This window comes from Echeneis naucrates, chromosome 3 (genome assembly GCF_900963305.1).
Source record: "Echeneis naucrates chromosome 3, fEcheNa1.1, whole genome shotgun sequence".
Classification (NCBI taxonomy): Eukaryota; Metazoa; Chordata; class Actinopteri; order Carangiformes; family Echeneidae; genus Echeneis; species Echeneis naucrates.
The window spans coordinates 14,460,601-14,479,051 of record NC_042513.1 but is presented as its reverse complement, the minus strand read 5'-3'; the positions used below and the strand labels follow the sequence as shown (position 1 = coordinate 14,479,051).

Sequence of the window (18,451 nt, the reverse complement as noted above, 5' to 3'; positions counted from 1 at the left end):
TCTGTAGAGAAAATAAATGTAAATGCTTTAAAATGAAACCAGGGTCACAATTTATTATCCCATAAAAACAGACAGGATAAAGTTATATACAGCTGAGGCATGCAACAGAACTAATGTTGAACATTAAACATGGTCGAAGGCATTTTGCACACGCGTAGTCAGATTAGGAAGAGTAGTTGTGGCGATACTGAGGCTTGCTGTGAAAACCTAGGCGCTCTCCGCAGATGAGACTCTGAATGAGCCACTCAGGAGACACCAGCGGTACTTCCTGTGATGTCACATTTTTCTCTACCAATGGTGGACAGGCACGGTCTGTCACCACAACATCGTACTTGCCAGTAGGAATGTCTGCAAACAGATGGAAACACAAACTGTCCATTATAACGGAGTCACATGATTAACATAGTGACATGCCTTGTTGTTTCTGTACCTGCGCTGTCCTTGTCTCCCTGGAAGTGTCGGACGAAGGACCCTCCCCCCATGGTGATCAGCTGTGCCCAAAGCTCCACGGGCTGCTCAAACACCAGAAGCACCCGCAGGGCTTTGAACGGACTGCTGCGGGGATGCCTGACAGATGAGAAGAAAAAATGCATTTAAAGCTGGATAATGACTCCTCAGTAGAAGGAAAAATCTACTCAACCATGTTTAGCTATAAAACTGAGGATCTGCTGCTTCTACGTCCTCCACTGCTGGTCAAATGAAACAAGACATTTAAAGATGCCACCGTAGATCCTGCAGAGTTTCAGCATAATGTATCATACACAAAAGTATTAATGCAACACTCCCATGGGCCAACAATGAACACAACAACGCAACCACCATAAGTTATTTGTTTTTGTTAGCTGTTTACATTTACTCATCTGTAAAGACCAATAGTCAAAAAAAATGTAGTGATATTAGCAAGGTTGGTTTACACATTCTGTCAAACATCCATTAAGTGTAGGTAGTGCCAGTTGAAGTGCATATGAAAGGAAGTTCTCTCTGAATAGATGATTTTCAAGAGCTTAAACATAAACACGTAAACATTTTCCTGAGTGAAAACAATCCCAGGGACGTGTAGCCTGCAGTCTTTAAGAAACTAAGGGATGAGCATTGCTTGACGTAAAAAGAGTTTCACCACAGTGTGATTTTATCTATCAGTGTAGTGACAGTGCACAGCAGGAGGTGAAGTCTGCGGCCAAATCGTACCATTCTACGACTCCGTCATCTGGGCCCACGCCGGCAGGCAGCAGGTAGTTCCTGTAGTTGAGCAGCTTGTTGTCTTTGCAACAGTCTCTCACCCACATATGTGACACACATGGCACGCCACTGGACAAACACAGCAGGTACTTCCTGGTACGGCAGTGCTGGTCTGCAATGAGCAGGCTCTGGTATGCTGCATTACACTGAGGAGGGAACCAAACGGGATGATGAAGAGCCGATCAATATGGAAACAAACCTTTGTCTCTAATGTTTATTAGACATTACATTTAAAATAACGTAAGCGCGAGCACGCTCATGAACTTGCAGGCTACTGATGTATAACGATCAGCCATCATGGCCACCTGTTTAATATTGTCCAAGTCTCTTTAGCCACCAAAATTGTCCTGACCCTTTAAGGCCTGGAGTTTGTGAGGTAGAGCCTCCATGGATCAGACTAATTCCCTTCGTTGGACCACTTTTAGTAGACCCTGGTCCCTGCAGACCAGGATCGCCAACAAGAGCTGCAGTGTTGGAGATACGTTGACTCAGTTGTCTGCAACTCAGTTTGGTCCTTGACAAAGTTGGTCAAATCAACACACTGGAGCATTTCTCCTGCTTTAGCACATCAACTTCAGTACTAAATGTTCACCTGCTACCTCATCTATCCCACATACTGACAGGTGTCATGGTAACCAGATCATCCATGTTTATCCTGTCTGTGGTCGTAACATTATGGCTGCTCAGCGGCTTTCTGTAAGGATTTATGTGACGGTCTGGAGATTTTGCTAAATTCTAAATCAGTAAAATATTTCAGTATAAAGTTTTTGAAGTCAACGAAATTCTTTTGCTCAGGGTTGGGGTTAGTATGTATGAAAAAACAAGTGTATTACCCAAATGAAGATGAAAAATTGAAATGAATGAGCAGGTAAAGGAATAAATTATGGCCCATCCTCCTCATTTGCAGATATAAATACTGTTACTGTATTAAATAAAATAATTACGAAACGTCGCCACAGATGGTGTTTTAAGCGGACTCACCTGTTCTTCATTGAAATCTGGCAGGATGAAGCCTCCACCTGCCAGCAGCTGGGACTCTGTGTAAGTTTTGTTGAATGGACCCGTCTCTACATAATCTGTTGGGAGAAGAAACCTTAGATTTACTCTTGAATGCCGAAAAGGAACAGGAAGGGTATCAGGTACACACAGAGTCTCTGCCTCACCCTCCTCGTCATCTGAGTTGACCTTGTTGGTCAGCCGGTCGGTCTCCGACGAGGCCGTCATCATGAACACGAAGCCCATGAATAGAGACGCGTTCTGGGGCATTGGACCAAGAGTCTCTGCCACATCACATGCCTGAGCAGGGAGATCTGTGCCGCTGCCAGAGGTGTTACACACACCAACCCGCTGAGCTGTGAACAAAAGGACCAATTTAAATAGGAAAGTCAAACAGTGAGCACAAAAACTTTTTGAGGATCTAGTCACCGAAATACTGATTAAAAAGCACTTCTCCCAAGTTTTATTTGAAATGTTGATATGCATTAGATGAGGGAACCTGATTCTATCTTCTGATTAGCTGACTGATTTCTGTTCAGTCAAGCTGGATACAAAGTTTTGTCTTTGCGAGAAAAAATGTTTTAGGTGATTTGGCCGAACACTTGAGCAAACACGACAGCTATGTTAAAGTGGTTGTTAAAGTAAATACACCCACGAAACAAACTTTGCATCTCCCCTCCACCGGTGGACCAACACCATGATAATAAAGGTGGCTTGTTATTAATTACCAGTCAGTCTCAGTAGCAGTTGGCAAACAGCAGCCGAGGGTGGAGACACTCATATCATCAACAGCTCTCAGTTGCACACAAAAAAATCATACATTACAGATTCCACACAACACCAGCATGAACATTAAAAATCATCAGACTGCTTTTAATTTTCTTCGTGCCAGTCAGAGACAGGAAACTTAAATTTAAAAAGGTGTCATGGCATATAGTAAAAAAAAAAAAAAAAAAAAAAACATGTTAAAAGTCTTTATTTAACTAAAATAAGTTAAAATCATTCACACCTGAGTCTTCTTTGTATTTTAAATCTAGTTCTGCCTGTTTTTACAAACAAGCTTCAGTTAAGAAGTGTGTCAGGACAGATAAACATGGGATAAAACACGTGTATATAAAACAACCCGCTCATCTCCACTCAGATATGCTCATGGCTGTAATGAGGTCTCTGTACCGGCTCTGGCGCCGGCCCCCCTGCGGCCTCTCTTGGCTGGCGACCTGTTGTTCTCAGAGGTCATCAGCTTCCTCTTGCCGGAGGGCCCAGGGCTGCGGGGGCTGCTGGAGGAGCTGCGGTTTGGAGTGTTCTGACCACCGGGGGCCACTCTGCGCCGCCTCTTTCCCTCCACCAGGTTATCTAAGGAAAATAATAAACACACTTTACTAGAAATCCAACAACTGGTCAACTGGTTATTTTGCTACTTTATTACTGAGATGAATACAAAAGACAATTGCACAGACATTCATGTTTCCCAGAGCATAAAAAGTACTGACCCCTTTTTTCCCCCCATTGCCACCATGAGGTAAACATTTTTGTGAGACAGTTGTATCTCTCTAGCTTCAGATCATATTTATTTATCCTGAGTCATTTAAAATATTCAATGTTTGTGGGAAATCTTGTCATATCTGCTATGTGAAATCTTGAGTAAAGGTAAAAAGGTGCTTTGTGAAGTATCAGAGATCATGATCTGTGACCAAAATAAGTTGTGCAAAGGTGCAAACATTCACTTGGAGTCAAAGGCGTTACTGAGATGTCACATTCACGTTTTGTGAGGTCACCCACCAAAATCCAATCAGCCCATTCTTGAGTCCAAGTTAATGTTTCTGCCAAATCCGAAGAAATCCTTTGATGTTAAAGAGTTTGCATCAACAGGACTGTGACCAACAATCTAATGCATGCTAATCATTACTCATCAATCTCTGCATAATGCCAGTTGATGATTGAAGATAGTGAAAAAAAGGATGTCGTCAGATGACATAATGATTAGCCATAATATTAACAGACAGGAAGGATAAACCTGCTACACGTTAGCACATCAGCCCCATCACCGTGTTTCAGCCATCACCTTCCCTTCCTCTCTTCTCTCCTCTACCAAGATAATAGCTCAATAGAGCAAAGAGGCATGTCCCTGACTGTTAATCTCTTTAAAATAATGTGTAATATGTACAGCTTTGGTCATCTCACCCAGACTGATGTCGGAGGCCTTGGCTAGCGGAGTGGAGGGCTCATAGGGCCCGAGGCTGTGCTGCTCCCTCAGCCGGTTCCCCTGCTCCAGAGAGAGGATGACTGAGGTCCTGTTGTACCACTGCCTCTGGCCGTCTTTCTCCACACTGTAGAACAGATCCTGGCCCTCTGTTTTATGGCCCCTTACAACACCTAAACACAGACACACACAAGAACCAAGAGTGTTCAAAAACCCCCTTCACATTCAGTCTGAATGATCAAATCTTGAATGTGTCTTTGGTGCATTAACTCCTGAAGTTAGAGCTGTCCACTTGGGATCCGGTTACCTGAGGTGGATGGTAATACTTCAGAGATAAGAGTACTTTATTTATCCCACATATGGGAAATTCCTTGTTGCAACAACAACCATAGGTACAGGAAAAAAGGACAAGAATATAAAACAAATATAGTCAATATATAAACAAAAAATACAAACTAAAAAAATGAGAAAACTGTTACCCCCATCTGCTCCCTCACCTATGCTGAAGTACTCGTCCTCTAGCAGAGCAGTGACCTCTGTCTCCAGGGGAATGGGATCACACAGCAGGATGTCCTTCCCCACTACCTCGCACTCGTAGCCGTCGTCAAATCGTAGGCGGAACCTGCCCTCCCCAGCATCTTTGATAATGCGGCCAGAATAGAAGTAGCCGTTGGATGACCACTTGGCCACTACTCGCAACCCCACAAAGCTGCTGCCGGCCAGGCTCGTCTCTCCGGGTGATGACCTGAGGGAGTCGGAGTGGCTGGGGAGCTCGGCCTCGGTGGAGCTGATGGGGAGGCGCGGGGGAAGCATACGGGTATAAGGCTCGTCCTCTGAGGAGGACTGACGGTGGCCATGAGGACCAAGCCTCTGCAATGAGCCAACTCCACCTCCCCTTGAACAGAAACATGGGGTCTGATCAGAAACTGTTTATCAGGCTCATGCTGTCCCCATTTTCTGAGCATTGATCACAGATAATCAAATGTGGTGGTGCTTACATCACAGCTCATGTTTTGTAAATATACAGGGTCTCACTCACTCACATTCATTAGAGTCTTGAGTTCAGATTGTTAATCCTTTAAATGAATAGTCTAAAATGGAGCTGAATGGCACACAAAATAATCATATTGTGGTTATTTTGGCAGATACTGAGAAAGCTTTATGACTCAAAATTTTAATCTCCACTGAAAAAAATTCTAAAAATGACCAAACAAATGCATCCCTTACCTCATTTTTGAAAATGTTTTCTTTTTGCCTTAATACAAAACTAATTGTTTGATTAATTCATAAGAAAGTAATTTCCTGGTTTCGGCTTCTCATTTGTGAGCATGTGCAGCTGCTGTTTCATAAAGACTAAGTGAAAAAAGTAAACCACCCGGAGATGTCAAAACCAAACTTAACACGCACTAATTTTAGACATTTCATTGACATCTGACAGTTGCAGCTCAGAGTGAGCAGATTAGGTCAAGAGGTTAGTGAAAAAAGGAAAAATAGAGTGTTAGAGAAAGTGAAGGTGAGTGGGGTTCAAGGAGTTTGCTTAGTGCGCAGGGTGAGCCTCAGGGAGGACTCACCTGGACAGGGAGTAGCGGGACGGAGGTCGGCCCCTTCTACCCCTTCCTCTGGGTGTCAGTGGGACGAAGGCCCGGGACCCCAGGGTGCTGTAGCCTCTGCCCTTTGTGATCACTGACCCTGCCCTCTGACCCCTGTGACCCCTCTGTTGATGCCCACCTCCCCTCCTGGGACTGCAGACACACAGAGGGGACGAACGGAGGTTCATACATCAGGCTGCTTCGGCAATGATCTGGTGATCCTCTCTTAAAGAAAAGAGCCATTTTGATTTGGGATGAGGGGGGCTGTTGACCCCAGATTCACGCCCTTGAAGCAACTTGTACCTGAAGCAGGCAAGGGTCAGTGAATCACTCAGAAATGATGGTGTTAAAGTCAAAGAAGGTGAAGGAGTGACAGAAGACAGCATGCAACTAGGACTGACAGGTCAAGGAGAGACCTCATGGTCAGGACTGTAGATAAACAGAGAGTTTGACTCGTAGTGAGGAGGAGGTGGTACCTCATGGATTTGGCCCCTTGAATGTGTGGCATGATGAATTCTGGCCTGCTGAAGCCAGTACTGCTACTTGTTCCTCCTGAGCTGTGCTGCAGGCTGGAGGTTTTGGACGATAGAGAGCTTATGTCAGCAAGGTCACCAGAAGTCATGGAGCTGCTGCCTGTGCGGCACGGGGAAATATCGCTGTCCAACACTTGGCAGTCCACCACTGGCTCTTCGCTCTCCTGGTAACATCAGGGGGAAAATAATAATAAAAAATAAATAAATAAAAAATAATAATAACAATAATTAATGACACACAAAGATGCTGATCATTTTCAACTTCCAGCCCAAGTGGCAAATCATGATTTGGGCCCCGTTCAGAGCTTACATTAAAGTCTGTCTCTGGTGATCCAGTCAAATGGACAGCTCTTAGTTCGGGTGTGAAAAGAAGACACATTCAGTCAGACCCCACAAAAGGGCTGTACAATTAATCAAGACATAATCCACGTCACTATACAGCCATAATGTCATTTGCAAAATCCAAATCGCAGGAACTGCATTTTTCGGATAAAGGTAGAAAGTGTCCCAATATTTAAAGCGTTTTAGTGTTCCTGGGATTCAAATTATATTCTCCAGATATCGAGGAACAAAACTGGAGACCCAACAAGAACCACTTAAGCATAATTAAAGCTTTTTGAAGTAAAAATAAAATTTAAATGATTACGTCCACAAATCTTTTTTTCTTTTTGTGCAGCTTTTAACTGTAGAGCTGTTTGGACAGCCTTCACTCAACCACATCCACGGGCTCTGTTAATTTTGTTTTCAGAGCTTGTAGAGAGGTGTTCATTCCACTGAACAGTTCAGACTCTCAGCAGTGATAAACAGTAAATCCTGTACAAACACAATGTAACAGCATTACAACCCACAACCTTTAACCCTGCTCAGAGGCCTATCTGTCAGACACAGGCAGGAACAATATGATGTTTACCTCCGAGACTTTACGCTCCACCTCTTTGCCATCCTCGTAATACACATCTGTGATGATTCGAGTGATGGTGGTCCGCACTTCCTGGATGGTGCGCACATGTCTGCAATGGGAGGGGCCTGCGGTTCTTCCAAAGGACAGAGACTCTGATTCACCCTTTTAGACAAAATGGAGCAGAGTCAGGCAGACAGTACTCTCAGACATATGCTGTAACTTCGTGCTCCGTATAAATCTGGATGCCCTTACCCGGCCAGCTGGGGAGCGCAGTCCTGGGGCATCAACGCTGGTCTGCTGGGAGACGGTCCGCTGGCGGAGCTGAGACACACAGGACAGAGTGATGATACATCTTCAGACTAAAGCTTGAAACATCATGTGAGCACTGGCCTGAGCCTTGCTTATCTTCACCACACAACAACTGTTTGTCTCCAATTGCAAATGAAATCTGACTAAACTCTTGAACTCTTTAAATGGAGCTACTTTTAGCAGCATGATGGACAAGTGGTGATCACTGTTGCCTCACAGCAAGGTTCTCCAACTTCCTCCCGCAGTCCAAAGACATGACAGTTTAGATTAGAGTGGAATGGAGAAATGGAGAGTTAGCATGAATTGTTCATTGTCTTGTATGTCACTGCAATACCTGTCCAGCGTGTACAGCACCCACACTCACACTATTTTAGCTGGGAATGACACTCTGCAGTTAGATACAAATAATATATCCAATAGCTGTGTTCAATAAGCTTTCATTATGATGGTGAAGGATTTCAGACATGCATGTGCACCCTTTACACTGGTATTGCGCTGTGTTGAGCACCTTGTTGGATGGACTGGAGGTGATGGTGTTTTCAAAGTTCACCCTCTGCCGAACATCTGTCCTGTTTGGTGTGGGAGGTTCTGAAACTTTGAGCGGTCCTCGCCTCTCCTCAGACTGCTCAGCAGGGGTGGGGGCATTTAAGGCCTTCTGCTGCTGCGACGCTGCCAATATTTCCTGCTGTGAAATTTCTGATTGGCTGTTAGAGAGGCTGTTGCATGAGCTTCTCTGCAGTGAAGTGAACAGCTCCCCCCTGGACAAATGTTAAAATAAACAGATTTAACATTGTGAAATCTCAGACTGGCAACCAGAAAAAAAAAAAAATACCAGTCAAGAGCAGAATCGACCCACAACTTAAATTAAGGAACAAATAACAGTCCAGGCTGACCAAGAATGGTTTGACTAGCCCTTATAGTTTGACAGAAGTGCTTGCCAGATAACCTTTGCTCATATATGAGAGATCAAAGGTTGGTGGAGCAGCAAGCAACCATTTCAATATCATTCTGAAATTGTTTCTTGAACATTCACACCCAGTTCCTGCAGTGATTGGTCAGGTGTGGAGACCATAATGGACATAGACTCAAGGTCTCAAAAGTGAAGCCAATGCTGAAAAATCTGTGAAGCTGAAGGTTAGCCTAAAGAGCTAAGTCAGCGTCTCTAAAAGGTCACCTAAATGTCCACAATCCTTCCTCTCCTCTGACAGCAAACCTTAAATATTTTGCCACATTTGAAAGAACACAGAGCTAATGAAAATGATTTGTATCAGTCACTCTTTTCACACTCAGAAGACCAGCTCTCTTTACTGCCGGAAACAACTACAGAAAAGAGACAGGTCCTGGAGATATTTAAGGCAGCCTCACTTTTCCAAAGTGTGAGGACAAAACTATACCTGTCTGCTCCACATGCCCACAGAGAATATGCACATGGTGCAAAAAATAACAGTCTATCCTACCTCCAGCATCCAAAAGTAGGTCTCACATATAAAGAGGATGGCAGCCAAAGTAGACCTACTTCTCTCTACTAAAATATATTACATCAAGGGAAATCTACTCATCCTACCTCAGGCCAAATGTACATGTGACGCTCCAGCAGATTAGATCAATCAGGAGAGTCTTAAAAAGTCATAAAATAAACACAAATAAAATTGACTGGAGGTTTATTTTACACAACTATAAGTTGTATGCTTTAAATCAGTGAGGATGAAGTCAGTTTTCTAAAACCTGCATATGAAAGGATTTAAAAAAAAAAAAAAAAGGAAAGTGGGACAACACTTAAATGAGCTCAGGACCAGCCATTCCCTCTGGTATCGCACTGGTTGTTAGATATTACACACACAGATCATCCATAACACAATGACCACATGTCTAATATTGTGGAGACAACCACCCCTGATTCTGTGGCACCAAAATATCCCTGATCTATGACCCATCCATCCATCCATCCATCCTCTATGGCTTTTCTGTTTTCAGGTTGTGGAGCTGCTGGAGCCAATCCCAGCCAATGTTCCTGGCGAGGGCGGGGTCGCCAGTCCATCACAGGGCAGACATACAGAGACCAACAACCACTCACGCTTGCATTTACAGCTACGCTCAATTTAGTCACCAGTTAACCTCGACATGCATGTCTTTGGATGGTGGGAGGTAACTGGAGTACCTGGAGGAAACCCACGCAGACACGGGGAGAACATGCAAACTCTGCACAGAAAGGCCTCAGGCCGGAAACTGAACCCGCGACCTTCTTACTGTGGGGCAACAGCACTAACCACTATGCCGCGCTGCCCCTGAGCTATGACATCTGGCTCAAATTAGTTAACAGAGGATCCAGAGGTCTGTAACATCTGAGCTACAGCAGCCCTTCGGTCTGATCAGACACACAATATCGTCATCCCTCTCCATGAGCATCAATGGGCCTTTGTCACTCGTGATCCTGTCGCTGGTGTCAGTTTTCCTTCCTTGGACCACTTCTGGTAGGTCCTGACCCCTTCAGACCAGGAACATCCCAGAGCTGCAATGTGAGCTATCCTCTGACCCTTTCGTCTACACTAGGGATTCAGCGATTAACCGATTTTACTATTAACCACTTTAAAACGCCACGGTTCATTTAATCCCAAAGGCTCCGCTGCACCGAGTTTTTCTGTTCTCACACCCAAAAAAAAAAAAAAAGGACATAATATATAAGTAAAAATAGAAACACTACATACATCAACAATGGCAGCTCAGTTTCAGCCTTTTTGTCTGTCATCCAACCGACCGAATCGGATCTGGCTTCATGAGATCACATTACATCAGACATCACACCAGAGACTGCACTGCTGTCCATCTGTGGAGGATGTATTTACCTGACTGGTGTAGAGTTGCCAATGGGCTGGCTGTCCTCCTCTGCCTCCTGCTGTCTGTGCACCTGCCTGACTCGACTGAACACAGACGGGCTGCTGAGACATTCAACGTTATCTCTGTTAGACCACACTCCTGCACCAGGACTTTGACAGTTGACAAAGACCTGAAGATACATTAAACTGCAGCTAAAGGGGCCCAGAGATGTGCATCACCAAAGAGAAGTTTTTGCAAACATCACAATCTGAGTTTGCTTGTTCCCATTTCAAAAAATAAAGTGACAAACTATTCAATTCAAATATTAAATAGCTTTGAGTTTGATAACATTTACTTTCAGTGTACAAATAACAGACAGCTACCATCACCCACTGGAGCCAACAGGACTGTCACATACAGAGCGATAAATCCGAAATGCAAAATAAATAATTTAAGAAATTTAAATATTTCGGTATTTGTTATCAAACAGGTTCCAAAATGTTGATGAGTAATAGCCCAATAGTACCAGATTTGAATGCTTTTGCGGACAATTTTAGGGTTCAGAGGCTCAAGAACTGAACTGGTGAGTAACCTTTGGCTAACTCTCATTATCTGGAGACTTAATAGAAAGGCAGAAATGTTCTTATGAGGGGGCTCAGTTAATAAAGCTAGGGGAAAGTTACCTGGTTACAGCCTTGGCAACAGTAGTAACCTTGACAACAGATCCATCCTCCTCTGACAGTACGGGCTCTGGTGAAAATAAATATATTGAGAGGGTAGTGAGAGCATGCAGCATCTCCATGGATACCATCTTGTCACCTTTAAGCATATGATGTGCTTTGGGTTGACTGTGAAGCTCCTACTCTGCAGGCTGAAGCACTCAGAGTTTCCCTCTTCTACAGGAGTCACCAGCTTCATCCTCAAACTCAGCTTCCCACCCCCCTTTTCCGTTCTATCCTCTCCGCTTTCGCCAGATGCAATGTCGCTAGCAGCCATTGCAACCTCTGCTGAGACATCTCCCACCATGTCTGACTTTTCAGAGAAAGACGTGATCTCTGGGTTAAAAAAGAAAAACAAAAAACAAAACAAAACATTAAATATCACATTTCAGTACTTGATACTAAGTGGAAAAGTCAGATTTGCAGCTCATGGTTGAACCCACCAATAGGAGTACTGTGTCTCAGTGTCTGCTTCAGCTGATTGATCAAAGGGGGTGTGGCACCAACAGCCGGTCCAATCAGCTCCCCTTCCTTAGGCAGCGTGAAGTGGAAGGAAATTTCTGCAGCACAGAAGCATCATCATACTCATGTTAGACCTCTTTCTACCACCTCTCAGCCCTGTTATCATACAGACCGTTTTAGAAAACATTATGGAAAACTGCTAATGCTAATATCAACACAGTTCACAGCAGCTTCCAGTGTCACGAACAAATCCTCCCTGTTTATCATTGCCTTTCTAATATAGCAGGTTAATGTAGAGGAGAAAGAAATCTGTCTGTCCCAGGGCTTTGTCCTTGCCTGTCCTTAGGTTTATGGTTCTACTTTCTGCATGCTTTTCTCTCTGTATATCATTTATGCAGCAGAAACATGGTGGGTAGAGTCCTGTGTAGATTTTCCTAGTTGGAAGCACTTAGGCCTGGAGTTTCCACCCTAAAGGAAGTCTCCTATTCAGCTCTCTTCACCGCTTCTCTTTTTTCAGCCCCTTAGCCTGTTGGATATCTTGTGCCCATACAGACGTCTTTTCACACTTAATATATTACACTTATATACATGCACCCACACCACTGACTGCACTGATGTCAGCTTGAGGTTAACTGGATAACAGTGTAAAAAAATCCATTACTATTTGTTTTTACTTTAAGTCTTACATTACTATTGTGTCATGTCAGAGCCTTGCCATCACAAGAAATTTCCTCAGTTGCTCTTTCTGAGCTTTCTTTCACACACTAAATTGGTGAGAATATATAATTGCATTCTGCTTACCTCCAGAGCTATCACTAAGGCTCTTGTCTTTGAGGCCTTCTGATTCGGACACCTCCTTCTGAGTCAGGGCTAACTTGCCAGGAGTTGTATTTGCTTCCTTTGCCTGAGCCTCAGACTTGTGGCCGTTAGTGGAAGCAGAGATGTCTCTGATTGGCTGGGAACTGTTGGTCTTTGACTGTGGTGTCGCATCTTTCTTTAGAATCTGGGAGTCTCTCTCACTGTCAATCACCACAATGACGCTGTCTGTTCCTACATCTTCACTGTCCTCCTCCATGGGCTCAGGAGACAGCAGCTGGCTCTGGGAGAGAGCCAGAGCCAATCCTGAAGCCTCACCTGCTCCTGTACTTTCCTCCTCCATCACAATCTCTTCCTCTTCAGCCTGCTCACAATCATCCATCAAATCCTTATGAGTCTGGCTGTTCACAGCAGCTTCACGCTGCTGGGAAACTGATTCTACAGACTGACTATTTGCAGTCCCTCCAGCTTTTACATCCACAGCAGATGTCTGAGAGATCATGGACTGTGAGGGCAGAGTGGATGGCGCAGTGCCTAAGGGTGTTTCCTGAACACAGCTGTTAACATTCAGATCAGAAGAATCCAGCTTTGACTGAGAGCAGGTCACCATGTTAGCAGAGGTCAACTCTTTGCAGTCACTCTTAACCTCATTTCCATTCACATTTTCTACATTCAGTAAGGTCTTTTGGTCATTCAGTGACGTTGCATCCAACTTTTGTGGCAGATCAGCCTGCTCAGTCTTGGCACGCTCGCTGTTATGTGGTGAATCAGCAGAGGTGGAGGCTTTTGAACTTGTGGTGGGTTGTAATTCTGAGGAGGCGCTGTTGCTATTGCCCCCCTGATCGCACCGTGAAATCACAGAGTCGCCACTGGGCGGCTCGCCCAATTCTTCAATCTGCGTGGCCTGAGTGTCCTCTTCAATCTGCTCTGAGGTCTGCTCCACCAGACTGCTGCTCTCCGTGTTCACAGAGAGCTGCAAAGGAAAACTGAAATGAGAAGTCTCCAGGCGTTGAGACGGTGTCTGAGAAGGAGAGGATGCTGACTTCTTATCTGACTGCTGTGGAGCCTCCTGGCTCTGTGTTGGAACAAACACATCCTGGAAAAACCAAAAACAAAACATTGTAAATTATAGACCACAACTGCAACTGGGAACATCTTATTGGGCCAAAATATCTCTTTGGGAGAGTTACATTCTTATATCCTTCACCTATTTAACAGATGCAGATTTTTTTTATTTATTTATTTTTTTAAGTAGGCCACAACCAGTCGGTGTTTGCTCATTTCATATGGAGTATTCATTGGACTGCTGTCTTCAGCTTCAGTTAGCAGGTTAGCTGGTGATGGGCTGGTTAGCGGCAACTGAACTTTAAAATGAAGTACCTAAATATAGCAGCTTTTAATGAATTAGATCATCCACCTCTGGCTGCAGATAAATTTCCTAAAAAGCCTGGTGACTATTTTCTTAAAACTGATTAATCACAGATAATGTCCTTTGAGATACAAGCTCATTTTCATATTTCAAGAAGCGGTATGAAAGTTTCCTTGTTGAACAACTCAAAACGTATATATGATTAACTAAGGGCTGGAGCAATCAGTCTGTTAGAAGAATGAATGCCAAAAAAAATCTCAAGGTGCAGCTTGACAAATGACCTTTTCCTGTAATCTAATTATCTAATTATAAATTGAAATTCTCTTGTTTCCAGCTGCTGGTTTGGTGAGACAATCTGAAGATGTGGTTTTTAAGCTTTGAGAATCGAAGACAAGCACAGCATTGTGCAAACGGCTAATTATTTTGAAAATTACCAACAGGGAAATCAATTATGAAAACAAATGCATTACAATGTGCTGCTAAAGTGTAAAACAAATTAAAATTGATTAATGTACAGGAAAATAAGGCGCATACGTGAGAGAACTCTGGCTGTGAGGGTACAGATATATTACGTTCCAACACAAAACCAGGAGAATTCTGGGATACAGGGGTAGAGGCAGATGGTTGTGGCTTAGAGGGGGCCTCCGTTTCCATTGGCTGCTCCTCCCTCTCCACTGCGTCATTTTCTGGAGACTGTGAGGTATCCATAGGCTCATCAGCACCTGATGAGCAAACAATGTTTTAGCACCAACACCAGTGAACAGGCTCTCAAGTGAATATTTTATTGCTCGTGTTAGTTTTAGTGTTTTACCGTGGTCGTTCTTGGGTGAGGTTGGAGAGCTTGAAACAATTAGAGGTGTGTTGGTAAGGTTGTCTTGTGTTGGAGCAACATAATCAACTGAACTCCTGGGGGGAAAAAAAAAACAAGAAAAAATAAAGATGAAAATCATGTCATTTACTTGGCTGCATGGTGTGTGGATGGCTGAGTATACCAAGACTTACTGGGATAAACTCTCCTGCACCAGCATTCCCTGCCCAGAGAGATGAAGCAGTTGCAGGGTGCGGGCCGGTGTTGGGGTGGGGTCACCCTGCTGCTCTGGCTCAGACACTGTGCTGTCGACTGCAACACCTGAGAGCAACACAGAGGTCATGTGACTGTACTCACAATAACAATAATAACTCAGAATTACCAGGAGATCTCTTTCTGTCTGTTAATGCCCTCTTCCAAAGCAAGACAGAACCAACACCTGGTCAGAATATGTCTGAGTAGCACTGTTGCAAGCATCAGTTATGGGCTTGAAGTTATATAAATTAGTGGTAAAGCAAGTCAAATATAATCTTTTTGTTGGCAGAAGGTCGGTCAGTTGTTGGTCAACTGCTGTGATGATCACTGACTACAGTACAGTTCTCTACAATTCTCTTTCACACTATTATGGAATGACCTGAACGGGACAGAACAAAGAACACCAGCACTGAGTGCCTGCATATGTGACACGTCTATGAACCCACTTGTCTTGTCAGCGTCAAACAGGTCCTCTTGTGATGACAGGATCTCAGAGTCCTGCTGGTTCTGCTCAGCAGAGGCCAGGAAGCCCTGTGAGTGCAGCAGAACCTGGACACTGATCTGCTTGCCTGGCTGCCCTGGAGAGTCCGATGAGCTGCTGGAGCTCACCTCAGACCTGGAGAAGGACAAGAAAAACTGTCAACACCAGATAAGCAACAGCATCCCTGATGAATGGAAAATTCTGTACCTCACAGACTTGTTGTCTTGACTCACTGGAGTCCTGAAGCTGATGTTCTGCTCTGCTGCTGCTGAAAACCAAGAGAGAGATTAGACTGACTGCAGGGCTAGATGTCGATGTGAATACTCTGATCGGGTATCAGATAATGAACTGTAATACCCTGCAGTCATGAAGCATCCATTGGGATATGCAATTTATTTTTCTGCGCCAACTGACACACATTGTGCATGTACACTTTCAATCAACACCTTTTATAGCAACCTATTATAAGGTAAAACCCACGAGAGGTTCACTTGGAGTAGATAAAAACATATCAGAAAGCTGCAAAGACAACTCAATTTTCCATTTTATGAATGGAAAAAAAAGGGTCAGATCATCCCGGTACTAGGTCTGGAAGCAACATCTCTCCATCAGCTAAAATTAGAGGTTATTAGAGATAACAGGTCTAAATGACAGTGAAATGCAAAGACGAACATCTAAAATTCAAAGTCTTCATACCTGATTTGGTGCATTGCTCACTGTCTGGCTGCGGTGCCATGTCTTCCTCCTGACTGTTCGCCTCATCCCCATGCAGGTCCTGACTCTGAGAGAGCTCAAGAAACCCAAACTGAGAGGCTTCCCCTGGAACACAGATGCACACATACTGTTGTGCTTCGCAGCATGTGAAAACATCTCACTCTTTATCTGCATTTAGTAGTAGATGTTTCTTTTCTTTGATCTGTGGGTGACCACCTACCCTCAGACTGAACGCAGCGTGTAGTAGAATCAGCTCCAGACTCCATGTCAGTGTCCTCTGCTGCACACCTGAAAAAACATGAAGCCACGTGATTTTATGCTTTCACTGGTCTCGGCATTTAAGTAGCATCAATCTGCAGAAAATGACAGCATACTTCTTCTGATCTGCAGGGGAGCAGATTTCAAGAATCTGACTTTCCTCCTGCAACACCGAACTCGGGTTTGCTGCCGTCAGAATTCCTTCATTGACAAAACAGAATATTTTCGTTTAAGTGTTCCTTCACAAAGACAATGACTGGTACAGCACATGTGTATCTGGCATTTTAAAGTGTGAGAAAAGCACTGACTGGGCTCAGACGGGTTGTTACTCTCAGAGTTCTCTGATTGGCTGTCGGTCTGAGAGCATCTGCTTCCTAGTGGAGAGGAAATCAGTTCCTGGGAAATATGAAAAAAAAACAAAACACTTCATTTGTTTTGCATTGCCATGAAAACACATTAGATTAATTCTAACTAAGCAAAAAGCTGAGGTTTTGTTTTTTTTGTTTTTTTTTTTGCTTAGAGGCAAGTGGATCACATGCTAACAAGTCAAATGAGAATAGTTTACTCTGATTTAAGGATCAGCAGTGCCAAAGAAGTTTCACATCATATTTGAGAGTAAAAAATAAATCAACCAACAACTTGATGTAAAGAGGGTCAAATAATTGCTTTCTTCCTCAGTGGTAGGACTTAAAAACCATCAAAATCTATATTTCAATGCTGATGAGCAAAATGTTTCAGAGATTCAGATATGACTGCAGGGTGATGATAATCTGGGGTGAGCCAGATAGTCTGAGCTGGTAGACAACTCGGGCATCTCTTTGAGGGGCTTGCTTGTTACTTGTTTTCCGAGTGTCCCCTGACCGACAGCATCTTCCTCCTCCACATTGAAAAGGCAAGTAAGTTGGGTAACCTGGGATCTCAGAATAACTTAGCTAATAACGATGCACGACTAATGACTGGCCAAACAGATCATTTATAACAACATAATAACGATAACAGAAGCTGGTCGTCCAGCATGTTGAGCATTTCATAGTCTACTGCTGTTTTTTTTTTTTTTTTTTATTATTATTCAAGTTACATATTATATTGTGCTGGACTTCGACCTGCACTGGTGTATTACTGAGGTATCAGTTCATTAAACGGATCATTTCTTCCATCACTGACCTATGCGATCGGTTTACATCTTACCAGTACTGGACTGCGGGCGGTCGGCTGCAGGCTGGACAGGCGGCGGGCCAACAAAGCTCGGTAGCTGGTCTCCGGATCGTCCTCCAGAGCGACGCTGTCCGGCTGGGAGTCCTCCACGATCAAACACGGGTTCTCGGGCTGAGGCAGGCTGGAGTCCAGTTCACTTCCACTGGGATCCATCGGGTCTGGCTGGGGACGGGAGTCGAGCTGCTGTTAGCTATCAACCTTAGCAGCGGCGACACAATGAGCGGAGGAGGAGGAGGAGGGGGCGGCATGTGTGAGCCGAGCAGGTCATTGTTGCCCCAGAGTCCCCGGTGGTAGCATGTTAGCTAAAGCAGGCTAACTGAGGCGCTCCGCCCAACAACACGAGTCTCTGCCCGTCGGCTGAAGCTGCTCACCGCACACGGGACCGGATGGCTTTACCGAAGAGTCTAAATGAAGCCTCAATCTTCGTCAGTCCTGCAGGTTATAACATCAACACTGGGTCCGGCTCGGCTCCGGCTCGGCTCCGCTGCTCGCGGCAAAACTTGAGAGAAGTTATTTGATTGGTCCGTGTGGGGCGATGACGTCTCGCGAGAAGGCCTGGTTAGTTTTACTGTTTCGGGACATTTTGTTTAGAAATTTCTTACATTTTTTTGTTTTATTCAATTAGAGTTAAATATTGTTTAGTTTATTTATTTTAGTGTGACTCATTGTTATACATTATGACATTTGAATTACAGATGCTCTGTGTTTATTTGATATCCTCTAGATGCAACAATTCGAAGTTTTCATTGACTGGTTTCTCACCTGTATTACCT

The 18,451-nt window shown here is 44.1% G+C and overlaps 1 protein-coding gene across 5 annotated transcripts; it reads right to left on the bottom strand.

Moving 5' to 3' along the window:
• Positions 1–32: 32 nt before the first annotated feature.
• tp53bp1 (tumor protein p53 binding protein, 1) lies at positions 33–18,166 on the bottom strand. Of its 5 annotated transcripts, none has more exons than XM_029498556.1 (28): positions 17,652–18,166; positions 16,772–16,859; positions 16,580–16,664; positions 16,426–16,493; positions 16,188–16,310; positions 15,699–15,759; positions 15,457–15,626; positions 14,950–15,076; positions 14,759–14,853; positions 14,482–14,669; positions 12,564–13,674; positions 11,744–11,860; positions 11,445–11,636; positions 11,265–11,331; positions 10,611–10,703; positions 8,276–8,525; positions 7,711–7,779; positions 7,468–7,620; positions 6,501–6,721; positions 6,007–6,177; positions 4,933–5,330; positions 4,417–4,608; positions 3,409–3,588; positions 2,403–2,591; positions 2,221–2,315; positions 1,189–1,385; positions 431–567; positions 33–348 (listed from the first exon to the last, which is right to left on the bottom strand). In XM_029498556.1, the coding sequence occupies exons 1-28, from the start codon at positions 17,829–17,831 to the stop codon at positions 164–166; spliced, it is 5,202 nt and encodes a 1,733-aa protein (XP_029354416.1). In that variant the 5' UTR covers positions 17,832–18,166; the 3' UTR covers positions 33–163. The 5 variants fall into 5 exon arrangements, with proteins under 5 accessions (XP_029354416.1, XP_029354418.1, XP_029354417.1 ...); XM_029498558.1 differs by having other exon boundaries at positions 10,611–10,700; XM_029498557.1 differs by having other exon boundaries at positions 15,699–15,756.
• Between the last annotated feature and the right edge of the window lie 285 nt (positions 18,167–18,451).